Here is a 20,145-nt window from a genome sequence, read left to right on the forward strand (position 1 = left end):
CTTTTACCGTCTCCAGAGTTTGGCCTTTTCCAGAATGTCATGTAGTTGGGATCACAGAGTGTGCAGCCTTTACAGATCGGCTGACCTTTCACTTAGTTATATGCATTTAAGTTTCCTCTATGTCTTTTTACGTCTTAATAGCTCATTTCTTTTTACTGCTGCATAATATTTCATTGTCTGGATGCATCCGTTTACTTTTCCATTCATCTACGGAGGAACCTCTTGGTTGCTTCCAAGCTTTGGGCATTATGAATAAAGTTGTCATCAGCATCCATGTGTAGTTTTTGTGTAGACATAAGTTTTTAACTCATTTTGGTAAATACCGAGGAGTGCAGTTGCTGAATCATATGGTCAAAGTATGTTTCGCTTTGGAAGAAACTTACAAACTGTCTTCCAAAGTGTCTGTGCCATCTTGCATTCCCAGCAGCAATGAATGAGAGTTCCGGTCGCTCCACGTCCTCGCCAGCATTTGGTGGCGTCAGTGTTCCGAATTCTGGTCATTCTAATAAGTGCGCAGTGGTCATCTTATATTTTAAATTACAAGTGTAATTTTATATATGTAGTTTCACATTAGCTATTTGATGTATGTCCGTCTTCTCCCTATTGACTATGAGTTCAGTGAGAGCCAAGACTGCCTCTGTGTTTGTGTATTTTATGACTTAGATGTGGTACAATGCCTTGGACAGAGTAGACCTTGAATCAGTGGTTCTCAACCTGTGGGTCGCGACCCCTGAAAATACATCCTGCATATCAGATATTTACATTACAATTCATAACAGTAGCAAAATTACAGTTATGAAGTAGCAACAAAAATAATTTTATGGTTTGGGGGTCACCACAACATGAGGAACTGTATTAAAGGGTCACGGCATTAGGAAGGTTGAGAACCACTGCCTTGAATGAAGATTTGAATGAGTAAGTAACCAGCCTTACCAGCTCATTCTGGGTGTGAGCTGTAACACAAGGTTCCAGCTCTACCGAGGATGATGGAGCAGAATCTGTCCTACGTAGACCATTTCTGGGACATCGGTTCACCTGAAGCTGCCAGAACTCGGCAGTGTCCTCACCATAGTCAGAGGCATCTGGTCACCTGGCTTTGGTAGCTCCTGGTTTAGTTAGTTGCCTTTTAGGAAGAATCTAAGCACCTCAGTCCAGTTCATCAACCCTTGGGCAAATATGGCCCCTTTCCTTTTTGTTTCACCTGAGGAAACCTGGCTTCTTCCTCAAGCAGTTTTTCACGGCTTCATGGATGTCCCTGTTTCTCAGGCTGTAGACGATGGGGTTGAACATGGGCGTCATGATGGTGTAGAGCAGAGAGGACCCTTTGCGCAAGAGCTGAGATGAATTGGCTGAGGGTACAAGGTACGTGGCAATCAGCGTCCCATAAAACACTGCGACCATGGTGAGGTGGGAGGAGCAGGTGGAGAAGGCCTTTTGCCGGCCTGTGCCAGATGGGATTCTCAGGATGGTGGCAAGAATGCAGGAGTAAGAAGCTGTGATGAGAAGAAATGGGGCCAGCGTCACTGCTGAAGAGGTGGCGTAAGCAATGGTCTCGGTCAGCGAGGTGTCCGTGCAGGAGAGGTGCACCAGAGGAGTGAAGTCGCAGAAGAAGTGATCGATTTCGTTGGGTCCACAGAAGGTTAGTCTAGACAGCAGGACCATAGTGATGGCTGTCAGGAGGAAGCAGCAGAGCCAAGAGCCGGCAGCCAGCCGCACGCAGAGGGGGCCAGTCATGAGGATGGGGTAGTGGAGAGGTTGACAGATGGCCAGGTAGCGGTCATAGGACATCACAGCAAGCAGCAGACACTCAGTGGCAGCCAGGGACCCGAAGAAGTAGAACTGTGCCAGGCATCCAGCCACGGAGATGGTCTTCTGTTCAGCTATGATGATCAGCAACATCTTGGGGACAATGTCGGAGGTATACCAGATCTCCAGAAAGGACAAGTTCACCAGGAAGAAGTACATGGGGGTGTGGAGGTGACGGCTGAACAAAACCAGCAGGACAATGAGGGTGTTTCCAGAAACAATTAAGGTGTAGAAAACGAGGAACATCAGGAAGAGGAAAATATTTAGCTCTCGGGTGGAGGAAAATCCTGTGAGCACGAATTCCACGGGCGCTGTCCGGTTCTCCGAGGGCAGGGCCACCATGCCTTGGCGTCCCTGGGAGCGGAGCATCGGGATAAAACACGCAGGACGCAGACGCTGCTGGCTCACACACAGAGCCGGGGCTGATAGTCCCTGGTGGTCATGCCCCACTCAGGTGTTTGGAACTTCTTTCCTCTTGGGTGGAGAAGTAGCATCTTTGTTTTCAAGGCCTGAAAGGGGAAACAAAAGAATTTGGTCTAAGAACTTGTGACCACTGCCCACCTTCTTCTCCCACCTGTTTTTGTTTTGTTTTGTTTTGTTTTGTTTTGGTCTTCATCAGGAACAAGGTTAGCAGGAGATGGAAGAAACAGAAAGAGGAATACGAAGGGGAGAAAGCAGGAAGAAAGAAGAAAGAAGGAGAATCCCCGCTCTATGCTCTTCCTGCATGTGCTACGGTGGCCTGGGGAGTTGTGGAAGGAACGGAAGAAAATCTAAAAGGAAGGTGGGCATGCTCGGGAGGGTTTGTGAACTCCCAGACAGGGGTCCCCCCGCCCCCCCCCCCCCCCCACTTCAAGCATGCTTATCTCTAGGGAAATGGTCCCTAGCATATCTAGTATGTATTCCTCTCCTTTCAGCGTCTTGGTGAGTTGAGAGGTAAGTTTATTACTTCTGTTTTGTTTTCCATGATCCTATCCAGAGAAAATCCTACGAGTGTGAGATTTGAGATTCTCTGACTCTTAGGTCACAGCCCAAGCGGGTGTCACACAAGGGCAGGAGTGCTTTGTCTCACAATTAAAAAAAAAAGAGTAAAAGTAAAAGCTGGCCATTGCAAAGATCTAGAGCTCCAGTAAATGGCAAAAGGAGCTTCAGAAGCAGGTGGCCTAAGGTATCCTGTGCAACCCACCAGTGGAGTAGAAGAGCTCCGGTTCTTTCCAGTGAGATAAGGAAGCCCGAGGCTCCCCCTCATTCCATCTGGTTCAAGCCGTGCACCCACCACTAAGCCGGGGGCAGATGGAGAAACTGCCCCCAAAGCACTGCTGCTCACAGCCGGAGGCCAAAACCACTTAGCTGTTCTCAAGCCGGGTGCCCTGGGTCTGCCCCCCTCCACCAGGAAGGGCCCGGCTGCTGCAGGCAAGTGGGCGGAGCTGGGAAAACCCACCGCAGGCAGAGAGCACTGTGTGGGTGTGATAATGAGGCAGTTTTTATAACAACCGTAAACAAAGCCAGGGGCTCTGCCTTATGAGTCAGACTTTGAACAAGTTGTTTAACTTCGGAGACAGTTTCTCATCTGTGAAATGGGTGGGTGAAGAACTCAGCCTGTGCCAGGCATGCAAAAAGCACAGACACACAGCCTGGGAAGGCGCTGCTCTGCAGGGCTGCCAACATTACTTAAGGTTGCCCAGGACCGACTGCCCTTGCTCTGAAGGGGGCATTAGCAACAATGTCTTCTGCAGCACCCTGCAGTGTTTGTGTGTGTAAGAGCGTGAGGAATTCAGCGCCTCCTGCTTTCTCTCATCAGACGATGGCAATACATTGATCCTCTTTTAAAACTGACCCAAACAGAGGCACCGGGTGGGGAGCAATGGGGGGGATAAGGACACATAGGTAATACCTTAATCAATAAAGAAAATAAATTAACCCAAACAATTTGATCCAGGGATATATCCAAAGAAACCCAAAACATTAATTTGAAAAAATATATGCACCACTGTGTTCATTGCAGTGTTGTTTACAATAGCCACGATTTGGAAGCAGCCCGCATGCCCATCAGTAGATGAGTGGATAAAAAAAGCTGTGGTACATCTACATCATGAATACGACTGGGGTGTAAGAAAGAGGGAAATCTTACCTTTTTTGACATCATGGATGGATGTAGACAATATTATGCTAAGTGAAATGAGCCAGTCAGAGAGAGACAAGTACCATATGATTTCACTAATCTGCAGAATCTAATGAACAAAATAAACTAACAATCAAAATAGAAACAGACTCATAAATACAGAGAACAGGCTGATAGCTGTCAGAGGGGAGAGGGTGCGGGGCTGGGTGAAAAAAGGGGAAGGGATTAAGCAAAACCAAAACGAAACACCCAACTCATAGACACAGACAGACACAGTATGGTGATTACCAGAGGGAAAGGGGGTGGGGGAGGTGGAGGAAGGTAAAGGGGGAATAAATGGTGGTGGAAGGAGGCTTGACTTGGGGTGGTGAACACACAGGACAGATGACGGCTTATAGAATTGCACACCTGAAACCAATATAATTTTATTAACCAATGTCACCCCAATACATTCACTGAAAAATAAAATGAAATAGATCCAGTGCCCCAGATACCATCTGGGGAGCCCCAGTTTCAGCTTTGCAAGTGGCCCACAGAACTAACCTGGATGCCGTGCCGACAGACAGTCCTGGGGCCCAGAGGAGGCCCAGACTCTGAGCTCACCACATGGAGCCTGGGGAAGGCACAGAGAGAGGCACAGTCCTGCCCAGGGCTGTGCAGAAACACCTGGGAGAAGGGGCAGCAGGTGAAAGGAAGCAGAGGCCGCCTGGACAGGCCGAGGACCCTGCGGAAGAGCGGAAGAGCGCAGGCGCTACAAGTAAACTGGCCGGGTAACCTTGGGGGCAGCAGAGACTCGCCCCCTGCCTCAGCATGCAGCCACCGCCTCTTCCCCCAGCCTCTCCGCAGAGGGAGGAATTGAACGCTATATTATTGAAAGAGGAGAGGTGTGGGCTTTGCTAACGGGCTCCTGTGTTAACTTGGCTCATCTCCGTCTCAGCTGCTGGAGCCCAGACCAGGCAGCAGGTCCGCGACTCCTGTGGGCACAGGCACAGGGTAAGTGCTGGTAACTGGTAGAGCTCCCTCCTCTCCTCCCTCGTCCCCTTCCCTCCCACCCCCTCCTGCCCTCCGATCCCAGGTAGGTGGCTCTTAGAGGGCACACTCCCCTCCGCAGGTGTCCAGCAAGAACAACTTGTGAGACAATGAAAGGAGCTGATGCACTGGGTTGGGGATTTCTAACATCCCTTTCGACTTGGTTTTTTCCTTCTAATTGGGAAGCATCCGGTTCCCCAGGACACAAACACGCAGTAAGACTGTAGGAAAGAGCAGGTTTATCACAAAGCAAAGCAAAAACGCTTTCACTTTATCATCTTAAAAAAGGCCCAGGTCAGCCTTTTACCTGTGAATAATCACAGGTTTTGTTGCTTCCACTAACAAAACAGAAAGCCAGGGAGGGCACGAAGGGACACAGCTGCTATCCGAAGGGGTCATTCTCGCAGCTGAACTAGGCGCTCAGTGAATTCACCCGTCAGTCCAGCCAACATTCGGCTAATGGGTGAGGACCCTTGACCTTTGCCAGCTGCTGTCAGTCAAGCAGACAGACACGTAGCTTGGTTTTGTCGCTGCACTCATAGCTGATTGAGGACGCTAGGAACCTGCAGCCCGGCCTCATCTAGCCAGGACAGACTTAACATGGGAAAAGCTGAAGTGTATCCCGCAGAACAAGTGAGCGTTACCTGCCGGTGCCTCCCGGGGGTTCCCTCCTACCGTGGGGCACCAGGCCACAGACACCAGGGCGTGTCTCTCTCTCCTGGATTCAGAGAACTGGGCCAGACCTCTGGAATCCTGCTTTTATCCAGAAAGACACCTTCCCATGTCCTTGACAGAAACTAAGCAAAGGCTGTCTCAGCCCAGGAACCCAGGAGGGCAGGTGCGTTCTGGCCCCAATTTTCAACCGCCTTTGTCGGTGCCAACTCCAGTCCCTCTGTGGGCAAAGCCATACTCTCCCCTGACACGGTGCTGTGGGCATTGCCCCCAGGACTCTGGTGGGGAATTGCTGTTTGTCTTGCAAATGATATGAAACCAAGCTACCTCCCCCTGAGAGGAAACCTTTCTCCCTTGCTCCCCCTGAGTTGAGCTTCCACTTTAATAACGTCTCTGTATTTATGATGACCGTGGCAAAGAACTTTGATGCTTGAACATGTGTGAGGTTACGTTATGTTTTAGGGTGGATTGAATAATATTTTGAAGTAAGTATTCAATTTGTTTCTATCCTCAGGAAGCAAAATTACTGCACATTTCCTTACTGTGGAGGTGTGGTTAGAAGCTAGAACAGCTGTGGGCAAACTACAGCCCGCAGGCCGGATCTGCCCGTTTGAAATGAATAAAACTATTGAAAAAAAAGACCGTACCCTTTTATGTAATGATGTTTACTTTGAATTTATATTAGTTCACACAAACACTCCATCCATGCTTTTGTTCTGGCCCTCTGGTCCAGTTTAAGAACCCATTGTGGCCCTCGAGTCAAAAAGTTTGCCCACCCCTGAGCTAGAACGTTGTTAAAGCCATTCATTAGGTTTCTAAAGAACTCGGGGACTCCTGGATTGTTGTCACTGATTAAAAATACTAACTGAGCCTGGCGGGTGTGGCTCAGTGTTGAACATCAACCTATGAACCAGGAGGTCACAGTTCGATTCTCATTCAGGTCACATGCCCAAGTTGCAGGCTCAATCCCCAGTGTGGGGCATGCAGGAGGCAGCTGATCAGTGATTCTCTCTCATCACTGATGTTTCTATCTCTCTCTCTCCCTTCCTCTCTGAAATAAAAATATATATATATATATACTAGTGGCCCACTGCACAGATTTGTGCACATTGAAAGGAAATTAGTTAGAAGAAAGATTTATGTGGTAATTGTTACTGCAAAAAATTATATGTCAAAATAGTATATATAATATCTATAACAATAAAAGCACTATATGCTAATTAGGCCAGACGACTGAACAGCAGAACAACTGTCTGGACGACCTTCTGGATGAAGCCAGGCTGTGAGGGCCAAGCCCCTTGCACGAATTTCATGCATCGGGCCTCTAGTACTATTATAAAATTAAAATAGTCAACGTTTATTTTTAAATTGCCAGTGTGCGTCATATGTACCGGCTCGTCGGCTGGTCGGACAGTTGGACGGATGGTCGATCACTTAGCCTTTTATATATATAGATTTTTAAAAAAGTAACTGAGGTTGGTCCTGCTCTTGGCAGTAAGTGTGTGAGGGGCAACATTATGGAATGAAAGTTACCATTCACTGACAGGCAGTAAGGAACTGGAGAGAGATTTGTTCAAAGTAACACATTAATACAGGTGTCCAATAGTGTAGCAAGTGAGACAATGACACAATGCCAGTGAGCTGAAACTGCCCCGTTTGTTCTTTAGATCGGGGCTATTTCTCTCTGTGATCTGGAACCCAGGAGAGAGACCGTGGTGTTTGGCACCACCGAATTCACAAATATTCGAGTACCCGAGGCCTCTGGGCAGGATGTCCTGATTGAAATCTACGGAGTAGCCACGTGCCAGGCAGGTGCTATGCCCATGTTACCTGTAACCCTCCCGCCTCCTCTGCACACGGCCCACCTGACAAACGAGGAAACACAGGCTTTGAGAGGTGAAGCGACTTGTTCAAAATGACCCAGACATGGTTGGGAATGTGACTTTGTGGAAACAGTAGTCCCCCCTTATCTATGGGGGACACCTCCCAAGACCCCCAGTGGATGCCTGGACCCTCCTATATCTATATACCTATGATAAAGCTTAACTTATAAATTAGGCACTGCAAGAGATTAACAATAACTAATGATGAAATAGAATGACTAGAACAATATGCTGTAATACACGCATGGGCACATGTTCTCTCTCTCTCTCCCTCTGCCTGTCCATGAGCCTGCACACGCAGACACTTTATCTTTCACACTGTATTTTACTGTACCTTGTATATGTTTAGACACACAAATAGTTACCATTGTGTCACAGTTGTCTACAGGATACAGTAACATGCTATACAAGCTTGCAGCCTGGCAGCAATAGGCTACATAGCCTAGGGGTGCCCTCTAGGTTTGTGTAAGTGAAATCTATGATGTTCGCACAATGATGAAATCAACCTAACAACAGCTTTCTCAGAATGTATTCCTGTCGTCAAGCGATATATGACTATAGCCAAAGAACTGACTGTTCACTTTCTAAACCTCTTGTCACCATTTTCCTTTTCCAGAAGTTGTAGAACCTTTGCCAAAGGGAGCCCATAGAAGGCTCTCCCCCTGCCTGGCCAGGGTCACTCAGTGGTTGGGTGTTAACCTATGAACCAAGAGGTCATGGTTCAATTTCTGCCCGGGTTGAGGGCTGGATCCCCAGTGTGGGGCGTGCAGGAGGCAGCCTCAACGATTCTCCCATCATCAGCGATGTTTCTATCTCTCTCTCCCTCTCCCTTCCTCTCTGAAATCAATAAAAATATATTTTAAAATGATCTCCCCTGTTTGGTAGCCAGAGACAGAGGCAGAGCAGAAGTAAATGGAGCCCCACAGGTCCGCACACTCTCGCCACCTCTAGATCCCCCTCCTGAGTGCTGAGCCCTGGTGGAACCAGGAGACCCCGTGCTCGTGGCGGCCTTAGCGAGTGGATCTCCGTGGATGAAGTCCACCCAGGCCCTTCGCCTCAGGGTCACCCCTAGGGAGCAGACACTTCACCAGAGGAGCAAAGCAGATTTCGCTTTATTTTCCTTTTTCAACGGTTATGCATTTTGAGCTTATTGTTCATTCACATGCATTTGTAAGAAATAACATAGAAAGATCCCAGGTCCGCTTCCCCCAGTTTCCTCCAAGGAACACGTCTTAAAAATCTATAGCACAGTATTAGAACTATGATATTGCCATTGGTAATCAAGATAAAGAATATTTACATCACCACAAGGATTCTTAATGTTGCCTTTTTATAGCTATACCCACATCCCTTTTACCTCCACCCTCTCCTTAACTCCTGACAACCACTAACCTGTTCTGCAATTCTCTAGTTTTATCTTCATTCTTATCATTTATATGAGTGGCACCATACAATACCTGATGTCTTTGGATTTTTTTCACTAGTTCTCTGGAGATTCACCCAGAGAAGAATCTAAAGCTATTTATTATACATAACATTTTAAGTAAAAATAATATCCAATTACATAAGCATGATTTGGTCACTTATGGAACAGAACATGGCAAAATATTGTGCATCTGCTTTAAAAGATGTATCCAAAGATCTTATAGAAACAAAAAAATGCATGCCGCTATGAAAAGGAGAAATATACAGAATTGAGTTGCATATTCAGAATGATCTCAAATATGTAAAAATATGTGGAGAAAGAAAAACAGAGGGAAATTAAACTAGATATTTATAGTTGCTTGGAGGCAATGGATTCAGGAGTGAATTCTTTCTTTTTTATTCTTACAACCATAAGATAAAGTTTATCTTAAAAGTTTTTCTAAAAGTAGAATTCAATACTGTATTCATAGCATTAACTAGGACAGGCACAAAGATCAAAGATTCTGCTCTTCGGGATCAAAGAGACTTAAAGGCAGAGGGCGCTCGGTACCATGGACAGCGCACCGCAAGTGCAGCTGGGCTGCGTGGAACCAGGCTTTCATCCTGGGTGTGTTTTACGTAGTTGGCGCTATCTGACTAAAACAACTTTATTATTAGCGTGCTCTTGCCTATTTTTTTTTTTTTTGCTAGCTTTTGCCCTTGTAGCTATGAAATACATTTTATATTTTCAAGCTTTTGTTTGAAACAGGGGCCGATTTTGTAGATCAAAACCAAAGGATTTTGGTAAACCTCAACCAGGGTCTTGAAAAGTAAGGTAATTGTTGCAGGAATTTACCCCACTTGTCTTAGTCCAAACACAGGGTTCTGCTTTATTGTTCTAATCAGAGACCGTTCTAGATATTATTGGCTAGCCTGTGTAACCCCTGGATAGATATGGTCTTAGAATGTTTTTCAGACTTCAATAGCAGCCTTGATAAAGAGCTATTTCTTTCTTCCTCCCCCTTTCCTTCCTCTCCTTTTCTTTTTAAAATTACTTTCCTCTCTCTGAGGTCACTATGAAAAAACTACTGATGAAGCAGACGAAGCTGAACTTTTTATGGATTTTGACTAAAACTGCCCTAATGGTGATATTATTTTATAATCATACTATAAGCAGCCAAGGTAAAAAAGAATGGAGTTTTATACTTACTAGAGTTTTAAAGATTACATTTTTTTAGAAGTCAGAGGGCCGTTTAAATAGTTTCTCCTTATAAAATAAGTTAGTTAATCATAATTAACAAGTGAGAAATCTCAATTCTTCCAGGAAATATATAAAAACAACAACTGTAATAGCCCACCCTCCTCCCCCAGCCATGTTGCAATGAGGAAAGGAACTTCATGCTAAGTTTTGTGGATCAAAAAGATACAGACAAGCCTGGGTCCTTGTACCATCTCTGATCCATGGTATTGTCTCTGGATTGCTTACTTCTAGACTTCTTAGGGTTTTTTTTGGAAAAATAAACCTAGAATTTTTAAAGGCACTCTAGAGGGTTTCTCTAGCTCAAAACTAAATACATTCTTCTTATGAGTGTAGGGTAGTCACTATTGTAGGACTGGGTTCATTAAGTACTTAGTATTTATTTATTATGTACTTTCTATTTGCTAGGCCTGTTTGACACCCTGCAAATACAAAGAAAGCTGCGTTCTGAGGTTTCAGAAGTGTGCCTGCCTGGCCTCTTTAGCTTTTGGAAGCTGTGGTGGAATAGACATTCCTACGTCTTATCAGTCTTCGGGGGGGAGGGGGTGTGTGTGTGGGGGGAGGGAATTAAAGAGAGGATACTCTTAAGAATCCTTGGATGCTTTGGTGTCATGAAAGAAATTGATGTAACAGTGTTAGGAGTATGAATTCCAGACTCAGAATAGGAGGTTCAAATTCTGGCTCTACCACCTAAGAACTGTAAGACCGAGTCAGGACGTTGACCTTCTAAACCTCCGTTTCTCCATCTGTAAAATGGGAATAACCGCAGTACCTACCCCATTGAGCTATTGTGTGGATCAATGTTCTAATGTGTGTAAAGCACTCGAGAGTGTCCCTGGCCTGAGCTAAGTGCTCAAAACCTGAGGTTTTATTATCATGATTATTATTTAAACAGAAACATAAAAATATGGTGACTGCCTACATGCATTAGGGGAAGAGATGAATCATGGGCTGTGCTGGAAGATGGGAGAACAGATGGGGTGGATCAGGAAAGACTTCGTGGAACAGCTGTACTTGGGCAGCCCCCCTCTGATGTTGGGCCAATTTGAAGTCAGTTTCTCCCGAATGACTGTCAACATCAGGGATCAAAACAGACCTGTTTAGCCACATTCCGTTCTAGCCATCAGCCAACTCATTGGCTGTGTGAGTGACGCATGCCGTGGAGAGCTGGAGTCCAACCCTGAGAGTCACCATGCAGCGACCTCATTACCATCTGGCATGAGCATCAGGGGAACCACAGGGCTTGCTCCCACATGTCTAAGGTTCATGCTTCCTTCTCGTCAGAGAAGGAAGGTCCTTAACTGGAACCGTTCCATCACTCACATCCCCCCAGGGATCCATATTCTTATAATATGAAGAGCCTGCCCGTAGAGGATGACATTTAGTGACTCCAGTCATGTGTAGGGGAGGAGCGGATTCCTAAATCTTAATTGTAGCACCATGGGGCCACTTTCTCATTAAAGCCACTTAAGGCTAAACAAACCTACATTCCCTTGATGTTTAACACGCTTAACTTTTAATGAAGTCCCTCAGGCTTTAGGTCAATTTAAACAAAGAGAAAAGTATGAAACTTTTAAACAGTGATTCATGGAACTCATTATAATTAATTACCTAACACCCCCCCCTTACTAGCATTTTCTAAGATCATCAATTATTAAGAGCGGTCAACTCTGCTCCCTTCTCTGACCCAGCTGTATCCAGAGATGTCTGGGAAACGATTCCGCCCTGTCTGTGCTCCTTTCACCAAGCTTCCCTCTCTCATTCATCAGCCTGGGTTAGGAAGTTCTGGACGATGACCTGAGTTATACTTTTTTTTTTTAAATATATTTTATTGATTTTTTACAGAGAGGAAGGGAGAGAGATAGAGAGTTAGAAACATCGATCAGCTGCCTCCTGCACATCCCCCACTGAGGAAGCGCCCGCAACCCAGGCACATGCCCTTGACCGGAATCGAACCTGGGACCCTTCAGTCCGCAGGCTGACGCTCTATCCACTGAGCCAAACCGGTTATGGCCTGAGTTATGCTCTTATGGGGAAGAGGAAGGTAGTTGCAGGATTTCTCCAGCAGGTCAGCCCATGCCAGGTCTCTGAGATGCCTTCTCAGCAACCCTTTGGGTCTTTCTCCAATGGCCACAAGACGGCTGCAGCACCTTCAAGCATTAAAACACCCCGTGAACAAGTATACATGGGAGTAGAAATGGGGAGGCCAGGCTTTCTCCACATCCTTCATCACCAAGGAAAATCTTCCCAGAATTCCTTCAGGAGACTACGCCTTATGCCTCCGCCAGGATTGGGCCTATCTCATGTTCAAAGCTTGGGCACTTGGCTCCTCAATGTGATTTTAAATTTGATGAAAACTTCAATGTCAAACTACTTGACTAGTGCCCCCCCAATGCTTGCTTTCACCTCCCTTCGATGGAGACACCCTCTCTTTTCAGCATCCTCAACTCTCTTGTCTCTTGTGACATCTGCCCAAAGAATTAATCCGACCATCTGGCCCTCCTATGGACAGGAACTCTGAGGTTTGAAAGCACTCAGTTCAACATTTGGCAAGCACATAAAGGTTACCTGCTATTATTATGTCTTCCTTTCCAGAAAGTGTACTTTGAATTCCTGAGCCCCATCAGCGGTCCTCTAGGGAAGACTGCTGGTCCAGAGTGGGCATTCCGAGGACTCTGACATTCCTGTTATCTTCCTTCTGTTCCTTCTGACCCAGAAAGACAGCAAGTCTGGTGATTAGGGGACTGGGCACTGGAGACACATCATCTGAGTGAAAACCCTCACTGCGTGGCCAACCGTAGGAGACTTACTTAACCTTCAGCACCTCAATTCCTTGTCTATGAAATGAGAATGGTCATGATCACCGCAACAGAGATGGTGTGAATGGTACATGGGATAACCCATGTGAAGACCTTAGCAGATCGCCCTGCATATTGTAATTGCTGATTAAATGTTGGTTCTTATTGTTATTTGTTCTATACTCGCCAACATTTATTATCCACTGACCAAGTGCAAAACACCGCTAGACACAGGTCACTAATAGAACAGTCCCTATTCTCAAGGTGCATAGGAGTCTCCCAGTTAAAATTCGTCAGCCCTTGCTTCCTCTTGTGGATGCCACTGCCGCGATGACCTTATTTGAAGTCAGGCTCTGGGAGGGTCCATCTCAGGGGACACTTCCCTTGCAAAGGGAATTCCTGTCTCAGGAATCCTACCATTGTCTCAGGCAGTTCCAGTCTCTAACTCTCATCACCTCTCTCTCTGCCCCCACTGACCTGCTATTTTGAGTTAAGAGAAGACGTTAGAAGCAGGATAGTAAAGTGGTTAAGACATGTTCTGGGTTCCAATCCCCCCTCCCCCCCTGATGCTTCTACCAGATAAGCTTTATAACCTCTCTCCTCGCCTGTCAAATGGGGACAGAGCAGCCCCTGCCTTCTAAGGCTGCTGTGAGCATCACATGAGTACACATTTAACACTAGACCAGTGGTCGGCAAACTCATTAGTCAACAGAGCCAAATATCAACAGTACTTCTTCAAAATTGACTCGCCCAGGCCGAAAACCGACTTCTGCGCACAGGCCACAAAGTTTTAATCGCACTGTACGTGCGCCCGCACATGGTATTTTGTGGAAGAGCCACACTCAAGGGGCCAAAGAACCGCATGTGGCTCGCGAGCCGCAGTTTGCCGACCAGGGTCTATTGCCTGGCGCAGTGTAAGCGCTATAGAGGAATCTGCTATTATGATTCCTATGAACTTTGAAGAGGGTCAGCATAGCACGGAATCCACCGGACCAGCCTAGAGCGTCCCTCCTGCAAGTGTGGCTAATAAGTGTGTTCTCTGACAGCGTCTTGACCAGTCCTGCTCAAAGAAGCAGAAGAGAAACCTAGAGGACCGAGGAGATGGGAAAGGTAGAAAAATGGCCATATGAACTCCATTGGCTGGGAGCATTCAGGCCCGCTCTGCAGCACGGCAGGAGCGAGGGGAGGCCATTTCCCTAGAGAAAGCCTGCCATGGTTTACACAGAGCTGTGTGCCCAGGTGCCCAGGTGCCCAGTCCAGCATGGCTCCTTTTGTCCGCCTGCCTGCAGGAAGCCGAGGGGTGCAGGACCCTTCTCTGGGGTTTTCGAGAGAACCCAGATGTGTTTTGGGGCTGAAGTTGCAGATGCTCTTGGAATCGGGCACCCAAGGAGACACTAGCATCTCTACCGATCCACCACCAGAGGGCAGAGCGTCACCACGCGAAATCTTGAGTCTCGCTATCTGAGCCCTCTCCAAGCAGCTGGGGAGGCTGCGGCTCTTCCCAATTCAGTTCCGCTGGGGCGTGGCCCAGGATCTCGGAGATCAATTTTTTGAGTCCAGACATTCTGCCCGCTCAGACCCCTCACCGGAGGTCGTGCCCATGCAGATGCCCCGACCCTTCTGCCCCGGCCACCCCTCGCCTGATAGAGAGGAAAGGGGCCAGGGAGGAGTGCGGGAGTGGCGCTGGGGCAGAGGGGCAGCGCTGTCAGCCCCGCCTCCTGCCAGGCCAGGGGATGCTGCGGCCAGGTCCTCCTGATAGGGAAGGGAAAGCAAGACGAGGGGCCCGTTCGACCCTCGGCTGGTGCCACATCTTCACATCTTAGACCCCAGAAGCCTTGGCTCTAATTGAGGGCTCCCACCCGGGCAGATTTGGCTGGAGCACATTTGGGCCGTCCTTTATCGGCTGGCAGAAAGTGGCATGGTTCCTGAAATAGCACCCCTCGGTCCCCATCTCCTCTCTTACTCTACCTTTACGTCATGCTGATCATGAAAACATGGGGCAGAGCGGGGTTTGGGCTGGAGGTGACAGAAGCTTTTGAACTCCAGTGGCCCCACAGGGAACTAGGAGGTGGGCTTGTCTGTGGCCCAGAGTGAGTCCATCCACGTGACATCTCTTTCTGGCTTCCCCACGCAGAGGCCATGTAAGACAGCGCCTGCCCCTCCCTCCCCCTCCCACAGGCGGGCATAGGGCATAGCGTCTTGAGTCAGGGAACAGGGAGCCAGTTTCCAGTTTCGCCTTTGCCTTGCTGCTCTCTTCTGGGGAAATTACTAAGCCGGTCTCCGCTTTTGTTGCTTACACTTGACAATGGCATTTGCTCTGAAGGGCAGTACTGCTGGGGAGGGTTTTTTTGGTTTTGTTTTTTAAGATCTGGGATCTGGCTATTCCTCTCCTAAGTGATTCCTGCTCAAGCCTTAGGAGGGTATCTGAATGAGGAAGGAGAAAGCAAGTTTTGTAGAATAGAGGTTGTCTGTCAAGGTCACGGAAAGAGTGTGAAATGTCAGATGAGCTGATTTCGCCCTGTTTACACACGTTCGCACCGGCTCACGCTTCCCGTCCCCGGAGTTTAATTAGTTTCTCCTGGCGCAGGAGACGTGGCGCGTCTGGAATACTGTTGGCTGCTCGCAAACACCTCACATTTAGTGTATTATTAACCTGCTGTGCAGCTCCTCTTGTTGTGATCATCACCTCCCGCAATGTCTCATGGGAAAATCTCAGGCAGGGGATCTGATCTTGAGAGCAGTGTCTTGGCCACATTCACACCCACCTCCCCACCAACACACTCTTGGGTCATCCCCCCCTGCCGCCCCCCAGTACGATCTTGGGCAAATCACTTCCCCAGTTGGTGTTGTTAGTCTTCTTTTTTTATTTTTTTTAATAAAAATATATTTTATTGATTTTTTACAGAGAGGAAGGGAGAGGGATAGAGAGTTAGAAACATTGATGAGAGAGAAACATCGATCAGCTGCCTCTTGCACACCCCCTACTGGGGATATGCCCGCAACCAAGGTACATGCCGTTGACTGGAATCGAACCTGGGACCCTTCAGTCCGCAGGCCGACGCTCTATCCACTGAGCCAAACCGATTAGGGCATGTTGTTAGTCTTTTTAAACTGGAAGCCGGAAGAAAGTGCTGTTCCGCCCCCTGGCTGCCCCCTGGGCGCTCCCTTCTCCTTTGTCCTCCCCCGCAGCCCCCACACCAGAGTTCTGCACCCCCGCCGTTCTCCATAACTTGTCTTCACAGCTGTGGGCATTCTCCTGCCTTCACTCCTGCTTTGAGTTCCCGTTCCTAACATTTTGCTGCGAACTCCTGCCCATCCTTCAGGACTTCTTGTCCAGGAAGATTCCCCGCTCCCCCTGCCACACCTTCCTGGGTGTGATGTCCCCTTCTACACGCTCATCGCACTGACACGCCCTCCCGCCAGGCCGCCCCTGTCGAACCAATGTGTCTCCCCTTCTGGCCCGTCCGCTCATCTCCGCACTCCTGACGCCAAGCCGGTGCCCTGGTCCCCTCCTACGTCCCCTGCGGGCTCAGGTCGGCGTGGATCTGGGCGTCCTGCTCAGGAGCGTATTGAAGGACAGGATGAGTAATAAATACGCTGAGTGGAGAGAGGGTTGTGAGCCTCCAGCCCGGGCATCCTCACCGTGGAACCAGACGACGCTGGGACTCTGTGAGGTCAAAGGCAGCCCTCTGTGTGCCAGGCCTTTCCTGGATGCACCCAGATGCCAGTGTCTTTCAGCTTCAGAGATAAGCGAGTTTTGAACTGGAGTTCATCGCTGTTACGCAGCTGGGAGGTGGCAGGGCCGGGATAGGAATTCTGGTCTCTGGATGGCATTTCCACGCCCCAAACCTGGGCACATTATGCACATGGGATCGCTGTCACCCGCCCCTGGCCCTGACACCAGCACGCCCCTATCAGGATCCAACGCCATCACAGAGGGAGGGAAGGGCAATGGTTACAAGCACAGGCTTGGGACCAGATAGACCTGAGCTGTGACTGTTCCTATCAGACAATTATTTAACTCATCTGTAGTTTCCATATCTGCCAAAATCGCGTCATGTGCCAACGACTGTTTTAATTGCCTGTGTTAACACCTAAAACCATTCAAACAACCCCATGAGATTGGGTCTGTTGCCTATGGTTACGGAGGCACAGAGATTTAGAAGTTTGCCCAAAGTTACACACCTCGGAAGTGGCCCCCTGTGGGCCTTGAACTCTGGAACACACACCTTAACTACCAGGTTGTCGTACTGCATACAACTCCCCTTCCTACACACCCCTCTCCCCAACCCAGCAAGCACAGCACCCGACTGCAGGTGGCGACACACCTAGGTCATGTCCGTTCAGCTACAGGCCAGCGAGCTGGCCAGTTTGTCCCCTGGTTGAGAAAAGGCATTTCCATTCCCCCAAACCTGGGTCACATTATACATGTGTGATTGATGTCCGGAGTCATTGGTCAGCCTGGCTCCTTTGGGGGGCACAGACCATGCTCCTCCATAAATGCACATTCCCAAGACATTTTTAAAATCATCAGAGCCTGGTTTGCTCTGGGCTGGTTTATTTCTTTTCTTTTTTAAAAAATATGTTTTTCTTTATTTTTAAAGAGAGAGAGGAAGGGAGAGAAATAGAAACATCGATGAGAGCAAAACATCATGGATTGGCTGCCTCCTGCACTCCCACTACTGGGGATTGAGCCTGCAACCCAGGCATGTGTCCTGATGGGGAATCAAACCAGTGACCTCTTGGTTCCTGGGTGGATGCTCAACCTCTGAGTCTCACCGGCTGGGCTGGCTTATTTCTGAAGCTGAAGGGCACTGGCACTTGGGTGCATCCAGGAAAGGCCTGGCACACAGAGGGCTGCCTTTGACCTCACAGAGTCCCAGCATCGTCTGGTTCCACGGTGAGGATGCCCAGGCTGGAGGCTCGCAACCCTCTCTCCACTCAGCGTATTTATTACTCATCCTGTCCTTCAATACGCTCCTGTGATGAGATGCGAAGTGACACGCTAAACATTCATCATGATGCACCTAGCCCGGGGCCAAGGATAGGAGTCAGCAGAACAAAAGTGCTTTCTGATCGCATCTCTTTCGTTCTAGGCACGGGACGCCCCCCCGGCAGCCGGGACTCCGTCCCCTTCTGAGTCCTTCTGAGCGCGAGCCAGCGAAGCAGATTCCACACAGCCCTTCATGTGCTGCCAAGCCGGCTCTGGAATCTTGGCAAGTCCTGCCTTTTTCTTTCTTTCTTTTTTTTTTTTAACGTCGAAAAGCTGAGGTCTGACTTCTAGGCATATGTGTGTGCACCCACATGACCATCATTTGGATCAAGAGCGAGGACATTGCTGGCAGCCCCGAATTTCCATCATGCTTCCCTGTTTTGACAAGGGATTGCTTTTATCTTGAAGTTTAACATAGACCCTTCCTTCTGTCATTTCTGTTCTCTTTCCCTCTTTTTAAAATTTAAAGGCAAAGGCCCAGTCATTCCATGTTGCCCACTGATTTGAAGTTCACAAGTGAGGCAAGTAGCTCGTAGGGCAGCCAGGGCTTGGCCTGGAGCAGCCGGGGGTGGGGGCGGGGGGGGGGTGGAGGTGGGAGGGAGGGGAACTGGTGGGGTGTGTGTTGGAGGGAGAGGGGATATGGTTGGAGGTGGCAGTGAGGGAGAAGATAGAATCAGGCGTGATCTCTAGGGGGCGACTTAAGTTTCTTGTTGAGGAGTGGTACCTTCTGTGGAAAGAGGGAAGGTGGGAAAGGTTTGGGTGCGGGATGAGATCAAGAACTCTACCGGGAGATTTTAGAGACTCGGGTTATTCATCTGTAAATAGGAGGGGAATAGATCCCGCCCCCTGGGGTCGTCCTGCAAGATTAAATGAGATCGCGTGTGTGAAGGGCGCCTCGCGAGCGCTCAGGCCACAGCAGCGGTGATGGTTCTTATCGTGGGTATTCTGGGTGTAACACCGTCTCTGAAGGGGACAGAGAGTGCCGTCCTTTGTGGAAAGCGTGGCCACCACACTCCCGTCCTGCTCAGTGGCACATCCCTTGGTCCCACTCACAACCACCCACTGCACAGTGTCAGGGCGCCTGTCCCCAGCTCCTCCTTCTGTGTGTGTCTGATGGCAAGGCCCCCTCCCTCCTCAAGGAATCTTTCCTCAAGGAAATGGTCAAGGCAGAGGATGAGGCCGACTCCTTCACAGCCGGGCCTCTGGGGTAGGAGCAGTGCAGCTGCGATAAGACAAGGGGCTTTCCCGTCCTTCCTGAGCCGCTCAGGCGCCCGCAGGGACCGCCCAGCCGGACGCAGTCTGGCCTCTTGGAAGGATTTCGGCTGACTTGTTATTTTGTTTGGCAACAATGTTGTGTTTGAAACTCAAAATTAACAGCAACCATAATAATACAAACCAGGGCATTTTTCACTTCTACTGTCAGAGCCCAGCCTCGAGCTCCCTGTGCAGATGGAAACATCATCGGAGAAGTGGGGGGGCGGGGGCGGGGGGTGAATTCAGAGGCAGCAAGAAGGCGGCAGGTGTGCCCGGGCCACGGTGGTGGGAATGGCACTTCAACAACAAGATCTGACGACGCTTTACAGTTCTTGGAGCACCTCCCACAGCCACCTCCTCTCACCTGCCAGTGGCCTGGCCCGGTGGGTACACCCTCCTCATTCCAGAGGCCAGGCTTCTGAGTCTCAGGGGAAGAAGGAACCGTGTCCACACCTGGAAAAGCAGCTTCCTCCTGAGGAGTATGTCCATAGCCCAAGTTTCCCGGGAGAAGGAACTGAGGGCTAGAACTATAGGGCTGGGAAGACTCAGGAAAGAGGGGACAGTTGTCAGGAAGCCCCAGGCAGAGCTGCCGAGACTTCCGCCCCAACCCACGGGAAGGACTTCCGCCAGACCCAGCTCAGCATCACCGCTGCCCCCACGGGTGCTGTCAGAGTAAGTCGGGGAGTCGCAAGTATCTGCCCGGCTTTGCCTCTTCCCTTCCCATTTCTGTTCTGAGGAGTTTCTCCCTTCCAGGCGAGGCCTGCTGGTGGGGACGCCCCCTCTTCTCAGCGTGGCTTACAGGGGTGCCCGAGCAGTCTCCAGGCTTGTGTCCAACCCAGGATGTTCGTTCCCTGTCCCTAAATCTTCTCAGAGACAGGTGTATTCATCTAAAGGAAAACCGAAAACCTTTGCTAAGCATGTCATCCTTG

General features: G+C 49.0%; 1 protein-coding gene across 1 annotated transcript; it reads right to left on the minus strand.

Annotated features, from left to right (window-relative positions):
* Positions 1–1,197: 1,197 nt before the first annotated feature.
* LOC132220648 (olfactory receptor 11A1-like) lies at positions 1,198–2,148 on the minus strand. Its single transcript, XM_059673967.1, has one exon. The coding sequence runs from the start codon at positions 2,146–2,148 to the stop codon at positions 1,198–1,200; it is 951 nt and encodes a 316-aa protein (XP_059529950.1).
* Positions 2,149–20,145: the final 17,997 nt, after the last annotated feature.

This window comes from Myotis daubentonii, chromosome 18, assembly GCF_963259705.1.
Source record: "Myotis daubentonii chromosome 18, mMyoDau2.1, whole genome shotgun sequence".
NCBI classification, from domain to species: Eukaryota; Metazoa; Chordata; class Mammalia; order Chiroptera; family Vespertilionidae; genus Myotis; species Myotis daubentonii.